Source organism: Hylobates moloch, unplaced genomic scaffold (assembly GCF_009828535.3).
Source record: "Hylobates moloch isolate HMO894 unplaced genomic scaffold, HMol_V3 SCAFFOLD_9, whole genome shotgun sequence".
Lineage (NCBI taxonomy): Eukaryota > Metazoa > Chordata > Mammalia > Primates > Hylobatidae > Hylobates > Hylobates moloch.
The window spans coordinates 51,971,804-51,991,182 of record NW_026652284.1 but is presented as its reverse complement, the minus strand read 5'-3'; the positions used below and the strand labels follow the sequence as shown (position 1 = coordinate 51,991,182).

The following is a 19,379-nucleotide window of genomic DNA, read 5'->3' as shown; positions in this document are numbered from 1 at the left end:
TCTTCTAAATCTTCTCATTGTGTGTGCTTTTAAAATCTTATTTGTGTGCTTCTTGCTTTTAACAGCTCATAGTTTTTGGTATTCTCTAGTTTCATTACAGTGAGTATATTGGTTGGATTTCCATTTAGTTGTCCTGCTTGGTATTTGTTTGGTCTTTTTCCACCGCTTTGTTTTTGTTTTGAGACAGGATCTTGCTCTGTTGCCCAGGGTGGAGTGCAGTGACATGATCACAGCTCAATTAAGCCTCAACCTCCTGGGCTGAAGTGATCCTCCCACCTCAGCCCCTGAAGTAGTTGGGACTATGGGTGTGCGCCATCACACCCAGCTAACGTTTTTTAAGTTTTTCCTAGAGACAAGATCTCACTACATTGTCCAGGCTGGTCTTGAACCCCTCAGTTCAAGTAATCCTCCCATCTCGGCCTACCAAAGTGCTGGGATTACAGGTGTGAGCCACTATGGCCAGCCCCACTTGGTATTTGTTTTTCTTCCTGTATCTTAAATCAGTTGGGAAAAATTCTCAATCACTGTAACTACATATTATTGCTTCCCCTCCTTTGTCTTGTTTTACTGAAATTCCTATTAGACATGTTAGACCTTCTCGCTCTCCTCTGTATTTCTGCACCTTCTCTCATGTTTTTTTCCTCTCACTTCTCAAGCTATATTCTGAGTAATTTATTCAGATTTATACCTCAGATCTCATATATACACTTTTCAGATGCATATAGCCATTTGTTACACCTACTCAATGAATATTTTTATTTCAATAAATGTAGCTTTCCTTTTTGAAAATGTGATTTCATCCTTCTTCAAATCTATCAAGTCATTTTATGTAGTTTCTTGTCTCCTATTCATATTTTGGGAACTTTTTACCTCTTTAAAACAGTTATTCTGTATTTTCTGTTCGTTAATTCTAATATCTCAAGTCCCCAGCAGGTCTGGTGTTATTTCTTTTGACTATTCCCACATGATGTTTTGTTTCTTTGTGTTTGATTTTTATTTGAGCACATCTTTGTTTGGTCTTATTCCATGGTGAACTAGCAATCCAAGTAAAGGTGCTTTTTTTCAGACAGGATATATTTTTGCTTCTCTTGCAAACCAGCTGGCCCTGTGGGCCTGGAAGACTTCATTAAGGAGTCTACAGTTCTTGACCCTTTTGCCAAGGCAGCACTTAAGGCTCCTGGCTTCATCTGTTCTCCTCCAACATGTGTTTTTTTTCACATTCTTATCTTCAGAATAGTTTTTGTGTCCATTTTGTGATGTTATTTACTGACTATAATTTCTTCAGCCTCCATGAAATGTTTTCTCAGAATATGTCATTTTGTGATAAATAAACTTCATTTACTTCAGTTACAAAATGAGAGGATTGGAAATTCAGTCATAAATAGGCTCTCATGAATAACATCATCTAAACTTAAAAACTGGGGGGATTCCCATCATGTCCCTGGCTGTCCATCATGGCTGTGTTGCTGCAAGCTGGGACACCAGGTTTTATCCTGCTGGGATATACGTATCTCTAAATGTGTACTGTCTCAGAGAATGCCTCTTATTGTTGTTCTCATCATAATGTTATCCTGCAGCTTTTCTCAGTATTGAGCATCCACACAAAACAAATATTTCTTTCACGGGAAACAGGGTAAAAATGGAAAAAGGAGGCCCTGTTTCTAGTTAATATATGTGGTTTAAGAGAATGGTCATCTTGATGTACTTTTCAGCCATATTTGGCTTAGGTTTTAGTTTCATGCCTGTGGATGGTGGTTCAAACACCTGCATGCACACATACAGAAAGGATGTCTTGAATTTAACGTTTTTTTTATCCTGACTCACCCATTTAGGAAGATGACTACAGTGGATTTCTTTTTTTTCCCCCCTTGGTTTTTCTTTAATTTCTTTAAATTATATTGACCAGTCACAGCAGTATATAGTGGCTTTCTAATGAAGAAGAGGGAAATCTTGATCTCTGTATTAATCCAAACTGCCTCCTCAAAGAACAAATGTGAATGGTTTTTTACAGAGCCTGCCTTCTGGTACAAGATGCCTGTGGAATGTTCGGTGAAGTGCACTTGGAGTTCACCATGTCGAAGGCAAGACAGTTGGAAGGGAAATCTTGCAGCCTGGTGGGAATGAAGGTTCTACAGAAAGTCACCAGAGGAAGGTGAGAACGTGCAGGAATGGCATCCAATTTGCTACAATTGTTAGTTCTTTTTGTTAGTCTTTTGTCTCTAATTTTTTTTTTTAAATTAAAAGGCAGTAAACCAGGATCCTAGAGTTTGCCGGTAAAACAAGGCCAGGAGTTGAGTGGAATCTATAAAGTATCTTTAGGGGAGGAATTGTAATTGACAACAAAAAGAATTAGGCAGATTTCATGATTCATAATTTTATTAAAAGAAGATTAAAATGTTATATATGTGTTTTAATTATGAAGATCTGTCTTTTGTAAGTGTTTTTTTCACTATAACAATAAAGCATCTTTGGGTGGTAGGTTGTATAAATGAAAATCTAATTTAGTGAAAAGACATTTTGTGAGCTTTAAGCAAAATTCTTAAGTTGTCATGTCTTTGCACTTTCCAAAGTAAGCAAGCAAGGTGCCAAGTTTCATGGCACCTCGCCTTAAAATGTTGTTTTTGATAGGCAGAGGTGGAGTGTTTCAAAGATCTGGCCTATCTGTGCCTGTTACATCTCCAGTAATCATTCTAATCTATGAATTAGGGGGAAAAAAAAGAAACATTTTTAATGGAACTATCCAGTCATATAGTGAATTGGAGGTTTTCTCAGTCTTCTTGTTATATCTCTTTCTTTAAATGGTGTGTTATTTTAGCTCTCTTGTTGATGTTTATATTAAATTATAGTAACATCTGAGCTGTAACAGTATTGGAGGGAGAAAAAGTCCAGTTCTGAGTGTATGATATTCTGCTTTTGGAACATTTATTGATAGTATCCTCCAGTAGTTTGCATCATGACCACTCTGGCTGTGGCCATTCTAAATGGTGAATGTGTAGTGAGCATTTCCTTGACTGAGCTCAGTAGGCATTTAGCTCTCCCACAGGCCTTGACTTTGAGTCCTGTCTCTCTTTCCTGTGGCACCGTACTGCTGAGTGACAGCTCTGCCAAAGAGCTTGTTTCCTGGGAGACATATACCCTGTAAGCCCTTAGTAGATAAGAGCACATTTTTATTGATCTGTATAGCTATGTTTTGTTTTGGCTTGGTTTGGTTTTTGTTTTTTGTTTTGTCTTGTTTTGTTTTGTTTTTGAGACAGAGTTTCGCTCTTGTTACCCAGGCTGGAGTGCAATGGCGCCATCTTGGCTCACTGCAACCTCTGCCTCCCAGATTCAAGCGATTCTCCTGCCTCGGCCTCCCAGGTAGCTGGGATTACAGGCATGCGCCACTACGCCCGGCTAATTTTTTGTATTTAGTGGAGGCAGGGTTTCACCATGTTTGTCAGGCTGGTCTCAAACTCCTGACCTCAAGTAATCCACCCGCCTCAGCCTCCGAAAGTGCTGGGATTACAGGCGTGAGCTACCATGCCTGGCCAGCTATGTTTTATGATAAATACTTGCTCTTGTTTGTAAACAGGCAGCTATATTATAATTTAATTGCATTATGTATTTGGGGAATGCAATTCATCCAGATATTTGGAAAGCATGTCTAGATATGAGAAAAGCTTGGTTGGGTCACATGAGTCTTACCCTTATTAAGACTGAACCTCATTTTAGTCCTCATTAGAATATTCATTGTAGGCCAGACATGGTGGCTCCCAACACTTTGGGAAGCCAAGGCAGGCTGATCGCTTGAGGCCTGGAGTTTGAGACCAGCCTAGCCAACATGGCAAAACCCCATCTCTACTAAAAATAAAAAATAAAAATTAGCTGGGCATGGTGGCATATGCCTGTAGTCCCAGCTACTTGGGCTGAGGCATGAGAATTGCTTGAACCCTGGAGCAGAGGTTGCAGTGAGCTGAGATTGCACCACTGCACTCCAGCGTGGGTGACAGAGCGACACTCTGTCTCAAAAAGAAAAGAATATTCATTGTAAACATTTCAGACTCACAAGCATCTGAAGACTAAGTGTAGTTATGGTAACCATCAGGGCCGTTTAGAGGGGAGGGCTCTTTCACTCAGGTGCCACCCACCTGAGCCTGGCAAGGACACGAGGGGGCTCCCGCCACAGGATGTTCCAGCTGTGCTCCAGGCCAGAGGCAGCTGTTCTGGCTGGAGACTGCAGGACGTAGCATCTTACGGAAATACTGCTGGGGAAGGACACAGCCAGACAGGACCTGGGAATCTTTGTCTCTCTAAAGGCCCTGTTCTTTCACCATTCTTCTTTATAGCCATACATGTACCTAACATTTAATCTAGTTTTTGTGGTTGGCACTAGAAGCCTTACTGTCTATAACATTTACACGGGAAATGTTTTTGCCATGGGAAATGCATTGAGTAGTCCAACAAATTCATTTACTGATAAACTTTTGAACCTCCGTCCTTGTTAAAGTTGGTGACTAATATTTGATGCTTTTTTAGGTTGGGATTAATTATTTTATATATTTAATTATATTTTGCCATGCAAAACATCCAAATAAATGTTTAGATTGTGTTCTTGTTCTTTTGGAAGCTATATTTCTTCAAAACAAATTATTAAATAGTTTTGGAATGCAGGATGTTATAATTGCTTATTAGTGACATCATCCATCCATGGCCCAGTAAACACAACATTGTCTCTCTTTTTTTTTTTTCCAAATTATTGTGTTTCATAGCAACTCTCGTAAACTTTAACAAAATACACTTCTCATAAACCTTAACAAAATATACTTCCCCAAATTCAAGCTAAAATGATTAATTTTATAATTTCAGTATCTAATACAGAAAATAACCTTTTCCCAATTGGAAGATAGTTATATGTTTGGGCTAAGTCACAGAGCCTCTTAGATCTGGCCTACCAGATCTAAATTTCATCTGATCCACAGTTCTGGTGATGAAACATCACTCAGCCCTACCCGCTGTTGAATGGCTGTGTTGCAGGGGACTCGTGACCACAGAGCCACCAGGCAGGCACACATGCTGCCAGATGCCTATGCAAGGAGCACCGCTTCAGCCACCTGCTTTGGTCCAGAGGCTTGCAGAAAAACGGCAGCATAGCTTTTGTTTCTCTGACAGACTAATTTTTTGGATTTGAGTGTCTATGTCGACTGGTCAGAGGAAGAAGAGTCAGAAAAACAGCCTGAGCTTTGGTTTAAAAACTGTACAGTTTTCACAACAGTGCCAGTCTGATGTATGCTCACCGCAGAACATGCAGCATGGCCTGCGCTTCCTTCCTTTCCAGGGCACTCCTGCTATTCCTCAGTGACTCTGCTAAGGGCCACCCCCCAACCCACCCCCAACCACCGACCCCTGTCCTCCTAAGTGGCCTGTGTGGCACTTTAGCAGGCCAAGCAAGCTGAGAAGTCACATGGCTTTGGTGTCATAATTCTGTGTGTGAACTTTATTTTTTGTTGCTGTTTATTATATGCTTTTATTTGCATTTGCCAGGGCAATACTGAGAAAAAGAAAAGAAATTCCCTGAAATATGTTAACCTAGTCATTTTATGTAGTTTCTTGTCTCCTATTCATATTGTCTCCTCATCATAGGTATAGAAACTATAGCTAACAAATCCTTTTGTGGGGAGTGGGGAAAGGAGACCTCTTTCAGTTCAAAAATCTGGTATTTATTTCCCAGCTTGTTAAAACAACCACAGAGTCCAAAATATATTATTAATTTATAGTACTATTTTCTGTAGGCCTCTTGAAGGGCCCTTTTACAGTAATGTACTGGAGATCTTACTGAAGAGCGTTTTGTCAATACTCAGTGTCTACAGAGGGTGCTGTCTGAGTGTTGAGAATGACAAAGGAAGCAACTGACATGGTCTTTGACCTTGAATTGTGTCCCTTTCAACCCAAAACAGGACAGGCAGAAGTATTAGAGTAGTTAATGATTCAATTAATTAGATCTTAGCTGACTGATCTCAGAAGGTTTCATGAAAGAAGTGAGAACAAATGCTTTAAACATCTTGATCTAGCAGAAAGAAAAGTGTCTCTAAATTGGTGAGATGTTATCTGTGGAGACAAACGTAGGATTTAGAGAGAGAGAGATGCAAAAGGGGAAGTAAGAGGGTTTATTCAAGAGAGATTATGACTGGGTGCAGTGCCTCATGCCTGTAACCTAGCACTTTGGGAGGCCAAGACGGGCAGATCGCTTGAGCTCAGGAGTTCGAGACCAGCCAGGGCAACATAGTGAGACCTCCACCTCAAAAAAAAAGAAAGAAAGAAAAAGTTAATTCACTCACTTATTCAGTAAATATTATTTAGTCCCTCTTTGTACTATGCTCCCAGCTAGTTGCCATGGTATTGAGCTGTGTGCCAGATTTGGGGGATTTATCCCAAACCAGAATATACTGAGGTATAAAGTCTGCTAGATAAAGCCTAAATCCTATTATTAGGGATTTTGCATTGGTTCCCGAGAAATGAGCGTCAATATGAGTTTTTGAGTGAAGAAGAGAAGAGGTCATAAACACAAAAATGGAGTAAGACTGTCTTTACTCCTGTACCTACAATAGATGGGAAATTGAGGGAGAGATTGGGATAGGGCCACAAGGCTGGAAACTTTTCCCACAGTTGAAGGAAGGAGAACAGAGAAATGGTACATAGGGAGCTCTCAGGAGCTGTGGCACATGCCAGGAGCACAAAACAGCTCACTTCCTCCACACTCAGGGCAGCGTGGGAGCCAAGGGGAGACTCAGAAGGATAGCTGGTGATGCAGCACCACCTAGCAAGCACCCACAGAGAGCGGAGGCTCAGAGCACCCACTTTGGAGGGGGTGCAGAGGGTGGGGTAAGATGTAGGAGCTCTGGAGAGAACAGGAAAGGCATGGGCTAAGGGCTAAAATGGAAGGGAAAGCAAGCTCCCAGGCCCACACAGCCATTTGATCTCCTGGGGAGTGAGGACAAGGCGAGGACCACTGCCCTGGTCAGCTTCCATGAAAAGGTGAGGGAAGGAAATGCATTTCAGAGAATGAGCCAATTGAGAAGCTATTGTCTAAACACCAACTTTGATTTTTATGGCAGCAGATTAAGTGGTGATAAGCTTTATATCAGAAGCCAAGCTCAGTCAGCATGCTCAGAAAATAACCAATCCGAGTCAGGATAGAAAGTTCCTTTGTAGCCCCCAGTTGGATTCCCAGCCCACTGCCCTGCTAGCCTCTGCACTAGTTTCCTGGGCTTTATTTAACCCCCTTTTCCCTCACAGGCCAGTCTCATGCTGCACCCTCATTAAGGGCCCAGCATTGCCTCCCTTGCCTCCTGCTGCAACCACCACCAGGATAGTGGTGGAGGTAACCTTGCAGCTCACTCTGGTGCCTGTGCCTAGGGCTATGTGGGATGTCTGCTAGCCTGTGGCCCAACACAGACGCATGTTTTAATGTCAGTGAGGAATGTCACTGGTATAGGTTTGCGTGTGCCCCTTTTTTGATGAATAATATGAGATCATCATGACATTCATATGAGGAGCCCTCCAGTGCATCATAGATGCATCATACAAGGGCTGCTCTCCAGTGCTGGCCCGTGCCACGTCCCTGCCTTCCCCATCCCCTCCAGTGCTGGCCTATGCCAGGTCCCCACCTTCCCCCACCCCCTCCAGTGCTGGCCTGTGCCAGGTGCCCACCTGCCCCTATCCGCTCCAGTGCTGGCCTGTGTCAGGTGCCTACCTCCCCCCACCCCTTCCAGTGCTGGCCTGTGCCAGGTGCCCACTTCCCCCATCCCCTCCAATGCTGGCCTGTGCCAGGTGCCCACCTTCCCCCACCCCCTCCACTGCTGGCCTGTGCCACGTGCCCGCCTGCCTCCATCCCCTCCAGTGCTGGCCTGTGCCATGTGCTGCGCCACTGGGCTCCAAGTCTAATGGACCTATGATGGCTTCATCATCGTTACAACTGTTCTTGTAGGGTGTCTGCACGTAGACAGTCAGTGAAGGTGTGTCAATTGCATGCCCAGCCACCATATTTCACACTTGCCTGCTGGTTAGTAGGCTCCCTCAGAGCAGATGCTGTTTCTCATTTACCGTTATATTTTCTGTAGATAGCAGAATTTCTGACACATGATAAGCAAATAATTTGTATTTGTGGGATGCACATTAGGTGTTTTCTTGGGTTAATCTTAGAACTTTTGTCACCAAGATTTAAATGTGTATTTTTATACTTCATAATTATTGGAGCTCAATTTTAGCAGTAAGGGTGGTGACCCGCTTGGTGCCAGAGTCTGTGTGCAGTGCAGGTGACAACCACACTAGCCATGTGCCTCTGGACACAGACCCTCGTTGTCCTCACTAATTTAAGGGAAAGTGAGCATGGGCATGTGGTGAAAGCACTTTATCACGGATGGCAAGAGTGTGAGTGTTCATTATGAATTTTTCACAGGAAAAAAAGTTGTATGCATTGCTCTTTCCCTTTTCCTTTTAGTCTTCACAAAAGTCAATTACAGAGGAGGAAGCTCAGCGTCCACCCATTCTTACAGAAGAGGGCCTGAGACAGAGGTGGGGTGACTGGCCCAGGGTCCACCAGCCAGCCCAGCTGTGACTGGGCAGGATGCTGGGGCCTTCAGTCTCCCACAGAGAGCCCATCACGTTCCATCCAGCTGAGTGAGACTGGGGTACACCAAAGTCCTGGAGAGGGAACCGTTAGGAATCATTCCACACAAGTTTACTGGGCTGGGTTATTTATTGGAGAATCATTTCAGAGGCTCCTTTAACAGGAAATATGTAGTGGTAAGAGCTCTCCTTGGGTAAGAAACTTCAATAGTAATTTACTTCCTTTGATTTTCCTTCTTCAAAAAGGCCACCCTTTTAAAAAGCCACACACTTCCCTTGGGGTTTGAGGTCCAGAATCTCTTTCTTAATTGCTATGCTTAGAAACCCTGCTTCAAAGGACATTTCTAGGAATTCTTTCATGATTTTGAAAAATAAAATTGTTCCTGGTGACTTCACTGAAGTTTCTGAAAGGAGAATAAAGTATCACTTAAGAGAGAGTGCTCACTGTGGTTTTGATTTGCATTTCTCTGATGGCCAGTGATGATGAGCATTTCTTCATGTGTTTTCAAAACCACAGTGAGATACCATCTCACACCAGTTAGAATGGCCATCATTAAAAAATCAGGAAACAACAGGTGCTGGAGAGGATGTGGAGAAATAGGAACACTTTTACACTGTTGGTGGGACTGTAAACTAGTTCAACCATTGTGGAAGTCAGTGTGGCGATTCCTCAGGGATCTTGAACTAGAAATACCATTTGACCCAGCCATCCCATTACTGGTTATATACCCAAAGGAGTATAAATCATGCTGCTATAAAGACACATGCACACGTATGTTTATTGCGGCACTATTCACAATAGCAAAGACTTGGAACCAACCCAAATGTCCAACAACGATAGACTGGATTAAGAAAATGTGGCACATATACACCATGGAATACTATGCAGCCATAAAAAATGATGAGTTCGTGTCCTTTGTAGGGACATGGATGAAACTGGAAACCGTCATTCTCAGTAAACTATCGCAAGGACAAAAAACCAAACACCGCATGTTCTCACTCATAGGTGGGAATTGAACAATGAGAACTCATGGACACAGGAAGGGGAACATCACATTCCGGGTACTGTTGTGGGGTGGGGGGGGCGGGGACAGCATTAGGAGATATACCTAATGCTAAATGACGAGCTAATGGGTGCAGGAAATCAACATGGCACATGGATACATATGTAACAAACCTGCACATTGTGCACATGTACCCTAAAACCTAAAGTATAATAAAAAAAATAAATTAAAAAAAAAAAAAAAAGAGAGAGTGCTGGGCCGGGCTCAATGGCTCACACCTGTAATCCCAGCACTTTGGGAGGCCAAGAGGCAGATCACCTGAGGTCAGGAGTTTCTAGCCAGGCAGGCGTGCCACATAGTGGCATGCACCTCTAATCCCAGCTACTCGGGAGGCTGAGGTAGGCGAATCACTTGAACTGGGAGGCGGAGGTTGCAGTGAGCCGAGATCACACCATTGCACTCCGGCCTGGGCGAAAGAGCAAGACTCCATCTCAAAAAAAAAAAAAAGAGAGAGAATGTGAATCTTGAGACCAGGACTGCTCAGAGCAGCAGCACTAGACACCTTCTACCTGAGCAGCATGCTGTTACTTCAAGCCCTTCATCAGTTTAGAAGTATGTTTTGTGTTTTCCCTATAGTTTTTTTTCTTTCTGCCAAATGTTACCTCCCGCTAGTATTTTAAGTCAAAATTAAATTTTATTGTCCTTTAAGACTGGGTTTTTTTTTGGCCAATATTTAACTATTGTGAAGTATCTCTTTGTAAGGTCTTCTGCTAAAATAATGCATTCTAAGCATCCAGATTGCAATTTTTTTTTTTTTTTTAACATAGAGCATTTTAGAAGGTACAGTAAGCTCTGCAAAACATTTTCTTTGGATTGGTTACATTTTAGGAAGATGAAGTCTGTTTTCCTGATTTTTGTTTAATCGCTTTATTTCTGAGTGTCTTTTACTATAAACTGACAATTATTTTTACTAGTGAGTGTAATCAAAGATTAATAGAGATCGTGACTTATTTTAAAGGAAATATATTTTTTAAATCTAAGGTCTTAGTCCCAAGTCACACAAATCATTATTAGAATTTATAACTCTCTAAGGCTTCAACTATTTCTTCACTTCCATATATATTTGGTTGCTTTACTTTGAACACATTAATTGATTCTTATACAAGGAGTCTTTATCTTAATAATCTGCTTAAAATAATTTTGAAAATGTGTATTTTGCATAAGAACAATGAAGAAAATCAGAAGTTGAAAAGTTGAATCTTTAATTTACAAAGACTTATTTTCTCATTAGAATAATAAAGGAGTGTGTAGAAATACAATAACCCGAGCAATATTATACTTCCAAGCTTTAGTTTCTTCATTTTAATCAGCAGCTAAACAGTCATGAATCTTCAGTGATTTAATTAAGGAGGGAAAAAAGGAGGAATTTATGTGCTTAGGCCAGAAGAATATGGGATATAGCACCAATAATAAAATTCAAAGGGATACAGTTAAACCACGGTGGTCATTGTCCTAAAACATCACCCCAATGCAAACAGAGTAACAGAACTGGAAGTAAAGGAAGGAAACATCTTTAAGAGAAGACATGAAATGGGCCATAAAAGAGGTTTTTATTACGTCCAAAGTGAACTAATTAAAAGGAGCATGCTACAACATGGAGCGACCTCAAAAACATGATGCTAAGTCCAAAAAAAAAAAAAAAAAAACCAGACACAAAAGGTCTCATGCCTTGTGACTCCCGTATTGTGAAATGTCCAGACCAGGCAAATCTGTGGAGACAGCAAGCAGATGGGCTGCCAGGGCCTGAGAGGAGAGGAAATGGGAGTGACTGCTAATGGGGTTGGGGTCTACTTTGGGATATGGAAATATTCTGCAATTTAATAGAGGTAGTGTGTGCACAACATTCTGAATGTACCAAATACCACTGGATTGTGTACTTTAAAATGACTAATTTTATGAGGTTTTAATTTCCTTTAGTTTCTTAGTATAATTTTATGTTATGTTAATTTTACCTCAAGTTTAAAAAAGAAAAATGAACTGAATGTCTAGAAAGTGCTTATGCTGTTATGAAAATAACTACAAATATTTCATAAGTTTAGTTGGAAAAGAATAGTTTCTCAATGGAACTTCTGGGCATAATTCCACATATATCAAAAAGGTATAACATAAGGAATAGGGGCTCAAAAAGGAAATGCCAGTTATTAACCTTGGCCAGTAAGGGTATTTTGGGGAAATAAGAACATGGATTTGTTTATTAAAATGGGCACCCCTCTAACCCAGCCATCACTTTTGTCTTTCAGTGGAAGATCTCTTATCCTTAAAATAAGAAACCCGATTTTATATCCACTGTATGTAATCTACTTTCACTATCAATGAGAGTGAAAATCAAGAGTGATTGAAGCATGCAAAGGGAAGACAAGGGACTGTGATCAGGCTTGGAACACCCATCTGTTTGATCACAGGAAGGAGGATGAATGAGAACCACAAACCGTCTGAGAGATTCTGTTTGAACTGTGTAGGCTAAGCATTAACGATTCCCAGCATTCCTGCCCTGAGTACCTACCCTTCTACTACTGAAGCTAAAACTATTTAAAACTTTTAGACTATACTTACCACTACTCAACAAAAATAAGCTCACATTATTGTCAATTAGATAAAAGTTCTGCTTTGACTACAGTCTTCTGTATGTTGCTATGGCTTCACTTATTCATCCAGCAAACAGCACCTTAGCATGGGCTTGTGAAGTCATAGCTCCTGCCCTCAAGGCATTTACACTCCAGAGAGCAGCAGGTTAATAACACTTTTGCTGTAGTGGGTGAACATCCCCCTCATCTGCTTTGGTCAGCAGGGGAGGAGCCCTTTGGCTGGGACTCATAGGTTCTAGTTTCTAGGCAGAGGCCCGTGGGAAAGCACTCAGAGTAAAATGACCTTACCTTCCACCCATAAACTTATATTCCCAGTGCAAGTTGAGCATCCCTTTTCTGAAATGCTTAGGACTAGGAGTGTTTCAAATTTCTGATTTTTATGAATTTTGAAATATGTGCATTATACGTACTGGTTGAGCATCCCTAATGGGAAAATATGAAATCCAAAGTACTCCAAAGAGCATTTCCTTTGAGTGTCACATCAGTGCCCAAAAGGTTTTGAATTTCAGGTTAGGCATACTCAACTTTGGTCAGACCATCTTTTGACCAAAAATAGGCTGTTGTTCAGCGCCAAGTGTTATTTTTGTATCCTCTATAGCAGTTAGCACAATGTTCAATAAAAACCCAATTTGGCCAGGCACGGTGGCTCACACCTGTAATTCCAGCACTTTGGGTGGCTGAGGCAGGCGGATCACGAGGTCAGGAGATTGAGACCATCCTGGGCAACATGATGAAACCCCGTCTATACTAAAAATACAAAAAATTAGCTGGGCATAGAGGCGCGTGCCTGTAGTCCCAGCTACTCGGTAGGCTGAGGCAGGGAGAATTACTTGAACCCAGGAAGCAGAGGTTGCAGTGAGCCAAGATCACACCACTGCACTCCAGCCTGGGTGACAGAACAAGACTCCGTCTCAAAAAAAAAAAAAAAAAAAAAACCTGATTAATAAATGATGAAATCTGAACCTAACTGTTAAAAATTTTTCTTGGCTATAAAAACAAATTTTTTAGAAGTGTTCTCAAAAGTGATTTTATTCTTCCTCCCTCACTCCACTACCTACTCCCACATAACCAGGGAACACAGTATAACCGAGTTAGCTCTGAATTATTTGACTGTGTGGGCCAAGCTTGCTCAAGGGGACTTGCCGGTTAAAACAACAACAACAACAAAAACTTCTAGGAGCATCCTGATCACTGAGGGGAGACAGCTGTGATTCAGCACTGATTCACAGCTCTGGCTATCTTGGTTAATACATTGGTTATTAAATTTGCTGGTTGATTGGTACTAATCCCATCCTTAGTTATCAACAAGGATAAATCTACTTCCAAAAGTTGTTAGGAGAATTTAATGAGATCACATTCATAGAAGTACCTTGTGCAATGTAAACCACCATGTAAGAAGTTGCTTTTCCCTTCTTCCTCCGACTTTCTCTTTCTACTTAACTGAAAAAGTAGAAATCCAGCCAGCACTGACCCAAGACTTTGTTGTCTTGTTTTTACAAACAAAATGGGTAGAGGAAAGAAATCAGAAGTAATTTAGAAAAGTGATATAGTTTGAAAGTGTTCCGTGTTTTTCCCAAGGAAGAATATAAATCATCCAGTTGGACATTGCTAGGCATTGTCAATTACCCGATAATGGGAAAGAATGGAAATGAACCCAGTGGGATTTGTACAGAGAGATTTAGTTAAAACAGGGATAAAAGAAACCAAATGGGCCGGGCGCCCATTACAGGCTCATGCCCATAATCCCAGCACTTTGAGAGGCTGAGGCAGGTGGATCACCTGAGGTCAGAGGTCCGAGACCAGCCTGGCCAACATGGTGAAACCCTGTCTCTACTGAAAATATAGCCGGGCATGGTGGCAGACGCCTTAATCCCAGCTATTTGGGAGGCTGAGGCAGGAGAATCGCTTGAACCCTGGAGGCGGAGGTGTCAGTGAGCCAATCACGCCATTGCACTCCAGCCTGGGCAACAAGAGTGAAACTCCGTCTCAAAAAAAAAAAAAAAAAACAAATGGAAGATCAGCTGATATGACAGCATAAAAACAAATACCACTTATTCCTCCAGGTTAGTAATTTAACTAGTTAATGTACCTTGCAGCACAGTAAGTCTAGAGTTCAGTAAATGGGCAGGGTTTTGTTTTATTCTTTTTTTAATCATTTCTTCTCTTAAAAATATTTCCCCCACCCTACCCCTCACTGTCCTTCTTACCACAGAAATCATAATTATCTACCAGTAGGAGGTCAGTGGTTTTATTCATTTATTTATTTTATTTTATTTTTTTTTTTTTTTGAGACAGAGTCTCGCTCTGTCACCCAGGCTGGAGTGCAGTGGCGGAGATCAGTGGTTTTAAGACTTTCAGTTTTTTTCTTTCTTTTTTTTTTTTTTTTTTAATCTCTGCTCACTGCAACCTCCACCTCCCAGGTTCAAGCAATTCTCCTGCCTCAGCCTCCCGAATAGCTGGGACTACAGGTGCACACCACCACGCCCAGCTAATTTTTGTGTTTTTAGTAGAGACGGGGTTTCACCATGTTGGCCAGTATGGTCTCGATCTCTTGATCTCATGATCTGCCCACCTCGGCCTCCCAAAGTGCTGGGATTACAGGTGTGAGCCACTGCACCTGGCCCTGTTTTTCCTTAATAGAAATCTGTTCAGGCACGATGGCTCATACCTGTAATCCCGGCACTTTGGGAGGCCAAGGCAAGAGGATCACTTGGGTGCAGGAGTTCAAGACCAGCCTAGGCAACATCTCGAGACCTGTCTATACACAAGGAAAGGGAGGGAGGGAAGGAAGCAAGGAGGAGAGAGAAGGGAAGGGGAAGGAGAAGCTTACAAAACAAATTATGTGAAGTTGTTTGTTCTGGAAGGTGGATGAGTTGGGCCGCCATGGCTCCCCACCCAGCTCCTTAGGAGTCCAGCAGCATAGTCTGAAAGCATCTGTTGTGGATTAATTGCTCATATAAACATTTCACATATTCCATAGTTCTTTCTTCCTCTTGGGTTAATAGCTTGCGGCAGTAGTTGCTATCATGGGGACACTGGGTAGCAGTATGATTCAGAAGCAGAATAGAAATGTTCCTGTATTAATCTCAAATTAAAAATCAAAATACTTACTTTAAATATGCTATTATTAGCTGAATTCTCAAAATTGGAAAATCTTACAGATTTGAATTTTGGAAAAAAGAACTTAAATCTTTATAATTTGCCAAGAAAATCTCTCTGTTAATATGGAATACTGAAAGTGGAAAGAAAAGAAAGCTTGAGTGTCACTAGAGTCACTCTATTTTTTCATTTTACCTTCAAACTAGCTAATAAATTAGATCATGGTATTTATTTTTTAGATAAGACCCTGAAGTTCACTGACATTAAGTAATTTGGATCCCTGTATGTGAGCTGGGTCTTAAGACAGGTGCACCAAATTCCAAAGTCTGATTTTCGGTACTACAGCTGATATTTAATTACTTCCAGTTTTAGGGAAATTCATTTCTATAAATTTCTCATTTGTTTTATAGTTACAACCCCTGGTCCTCAAAATAAAAATCTCATTATTTCCTGTCAATGATGTTGATATTAATTTAGATTCTTGGTATTTTCCACTGTTTTTGTTAAACAACAGCAATAAACTATCTATAGTAGGATTGTCTTGAGTAACTAGGAGTATTAAATCCATAGTAAATAATTACACTGCCTGCTTTTGGTTTAGTTAGGGTTCTTTTTTTTTTTCAAAGTTTACTTAGGTACTTATTAACAAAAATAATTAGCTTTTAAAAAAGATTAGTGCGAAAGTAATTGCAGTTTTTGTCATTACTTTTAATATCATTACTTTTAGTAGTTTTCATTACTGTTAAATAAAAGCAAGATAATTTACTTCTCTTTCTCAAGCCACCAACAACGGTGTAGGTTGTGATGAAGCCATTGAACCTGGACCATACATTTGTAAAAGGCCTCAGATTAGGACTTTCAGTATGATCCATAAATGCAATAATAATATAGCCACTGCTTTTGTTGTTGCTGTTAACAGAATTAACATAAATTATAACAACAATTTAATAATCTTTTACCTTTTACCCACTGGATATTTACCCCAGTAAGTAATCTTTCACATCTTTCTCCACGAATGTAGACATATCTATAAACAAAAAGATATGATTTGCGTTTTTCACTTAATTTCACCAGGATGTCCCTCTCCTGATAGATACTCAGATTGTTTCTGCTGTTTACCACTTCAAAGCAGTGCTGCAACACACTTCCTTGTATATCTCTGTCTGTATCTCCTTTATGTATTGAGCTTATATTTTAACCTTCTTTACTGTGAAATATAACAAGCATATGAAAGAGGGCATAACTGTAGATTGTAAGAAATAATAAGTGAATAAATAAAGCTCACTCATTAAGCCACCACTGTAATTCAATAAACATGGCGGGTATCCAGAAGCCACCTGCTGCCGCCACACTGATCCTAAAGATCTTCACACTTCTGAGAGTGTTTCCATGTTTTTCTTTACAGTTATACTACTTTTTATACATCTTTAAAAATATATTCAGGCTGGGCACAGTGGCTCACGCCTGTAATTCCAGCACTTCGGGAGGCCAAGACAGAAGGATCACTTGAGGCCAGGAGTTCGAGACCAGCCCTGGGCAACATAGTGAGGTCTTATCTCTACAAAAAATAAAAAATTAGCTGAGTGTGGTGGTGCACACTTGTAGTCCTAGCTACTTGGGAGGCTGAGATGGGAGAATCACTGGGTGACAGATTGAGACCTGGCTCTCAAAAAAAAAAAAGTGTGTGTGTGTGCCTATAGGTTTACCTGTTTTTGAACTTTATGGAAACAGCATCATGCTTGCACATTCTTTGTGTTTTGCTTTTTTTTTTTTTATTTTTTTTTTTGAGACGGAGTCTCGCTCTGTTGCCCAGGCTGGAGTGCAGTGGTGCGATCTTGGCTCACTGCAAGCTCCACCTCCTGGGTTCATGCCATTCTCCTGCCTCAGTCTCCCGAGTAGCCGGGACTACAGGCGCCCGCCACCATGCCCAGCTAATTTTTTGTATGTTCAGTAGAGACAGGGTTTCACCGTGTTAGCCAGGATGGTCTTGATCTCCTGACCTCGTGATCCGCCCGCCAAAGCCTCCCAAAGTGCTGGGATTACAGGCGTGAGCCACCGCGCCCGGCCGTATTTTGCTTTTTTTGCTCACTAGAGATGCCGTGGCCCCAGCTGCACACAAAAGGACCCTGGTGTGGGGGACCCTTACAAAGGAGGATGGAAACAACATAGTTTTAAACCAATAAACCTTGTAAGATTCTTCTGTCTATTGCAGGTAGCTCCAGTCTATTCGTTTTCATTCCATTTTATGCATTTACCACAGTCTGTTTCTTCATGCAGTTGTTCTAGGCATTTCCAGCCACTGCTGGCAGCGGCAGGAGCCCTTGCTATGTATCCCCTAGGGCACAGGTGTGCACATCGTAGGGTTGGGGTGTTCCTCACCTTCAATGGATAATGCTAAACTGTCTTCCAGGAGCGGAGTTCAGCCTCCATTCCTGTTAGCATAGTAGAGCTCCTGCTGCTTTGCTGTCTTTCCATTATTTGGTACGCTTTAGGTGTCTTTTTCATTATCTTTTTTCCGGCCTGCATTTTTTTCAACCTGGTAGGTCTGTAGTGGAATTCACTGTGGTTTAAATTCCAGTTCCTGATTACTGCTGAGGCTGAGAGCCTTTTGCTGTGTATTTCCATTTGTGTTTCCACTTTGATGAAGTGCTATTCAAGTCTTTTGTTTATTTTTCTTTTGGGGTGTTGAGCTTTATATATTCTGAGTAGTAGTCCTTCATTGGTTGTATATAATTTATGTGTTGTAGGTGGCTTGTCTTTTTATCGGCAGAAGTACCAATTTTTGGAGTGGGGGCGGATGGCATTCCCAGAGTGGGACTGCCTGGCCAGAGTATGTAACTGGACTTGTTTTCATGACCCTCAGGCAGGGCCCCAGGAAGCATTAAGTGTTTTTGAAATGGCTTCTGGACCCGTAGCTCTCCCGGGTTGGTTGGGTTACCTTTAACCAGAACACTCTCAGCAGAGGCTATGGGTCTGTGTCTCCTTCAGGTAAAATGGGATTAACTTGAGTACCAAGGGAAACAGTGAAGTGTAAAAGTCAAGAGCTACCGTTTATCACAGGCCAATTAGGTCTGTTTTGTGTGATCTTCAAAATAAGTCTCAGAAGCAGATACTATTTTACTCACTTCACAGATGAGGAGCTTGAAGCTCATCAGGAATAAAGATTTTACTCTATGCCATACAACTGGAAAGTAGGAAAGTGGGGTTAAAGCTCACTTTCACATGGCTCCCAAGCAAATTCTGCATCCATTCTGGCAGCTTGAAGCATAGCCTAGCTTCATGGTACTGGGTACCTTGCAGGGGGAGGCATCGGTGGAACAGAGTCCACACCAGATGTCTGACTGTGACACAAGCCACAGCCCCTTCTCCTCCGCAACTCTCCGTGACTGGGGGTGGTGTGGGAGCTCTGATGAGGCACACTCCAATGCTGGTGTCCCACCCCTCCCCAAGGCCAGCCGTGGCACAGTGCAGGCTGCTTACTGATTAGGTTGAAGCCCGGTCGCTTGATAAAGGGTATTTTGTTGTTTTCCTCTTCATTATTTGGCACGTCAATGTAAATTATTTTAATAGGACTCACAGTTTCAGTCTTTGAAGCATTATATGAGGGGAGGCTACTTGATGTGTGAATTCAGGATAATAGAATGAATTGTAAGGAGACGGGTTTTTGTTAAGTATCAGAGCACACTTGTAATATTTGGTTAAAAAAAAAAAACTTATGTGTCTATAAGAGATATGGGCTGACAGATTTTGTGTGGAAGTGTGGGTTTTTCCACCTCCACGCTGGTGAGCGAGTGGATCATGTGAGGCTTTTGGAATAATAAGTACCACCAGGATAGAAGAGAGAACTGTTTGCAGAGTTACAGATAGCAACATGTTTCAGGAGCTCTTCATTTCCTGTGAAGTTGAGAGAGAGTGTGCGTGGGGGGGTTGTGCGTGTGTGCGCGCCTGTGTGTGTAATTTCCCGATGAAGTAGAACAGAAGTGTGTAAAGAACATTTTTTTTATAAAGTTACTAAATTATACTACTT

At 41.5% G+C, this 19,379-nt stretch overlaps 1 protein-coding gene across 10 annotated transcripts in view; it reads left to right on the top strand.

Moving 5' to 3' along the window:
• The window catches only part of SPIDR (scaffold protein involved in DNA repair), a 527,842-nt gene that overhangs the window by 462,440 nt on the left and 46,023 nt on the right, over nt 1-19,379 (top strand). For all 10 annotated transcript variants that reach the window (XM_032759828.2, XM_032759824.2, XM_032759837.2 and 7 more), the window contains one exon: nt 2,012-2,152. In XM_032759828.2, the coding sequence (XP_032615719.1) occupies nt 2,012-2,152 (141 nt within the window). The remainder of the gene's footprint in view (nt 1-2,011; nt 2,153-19,379) is intronic.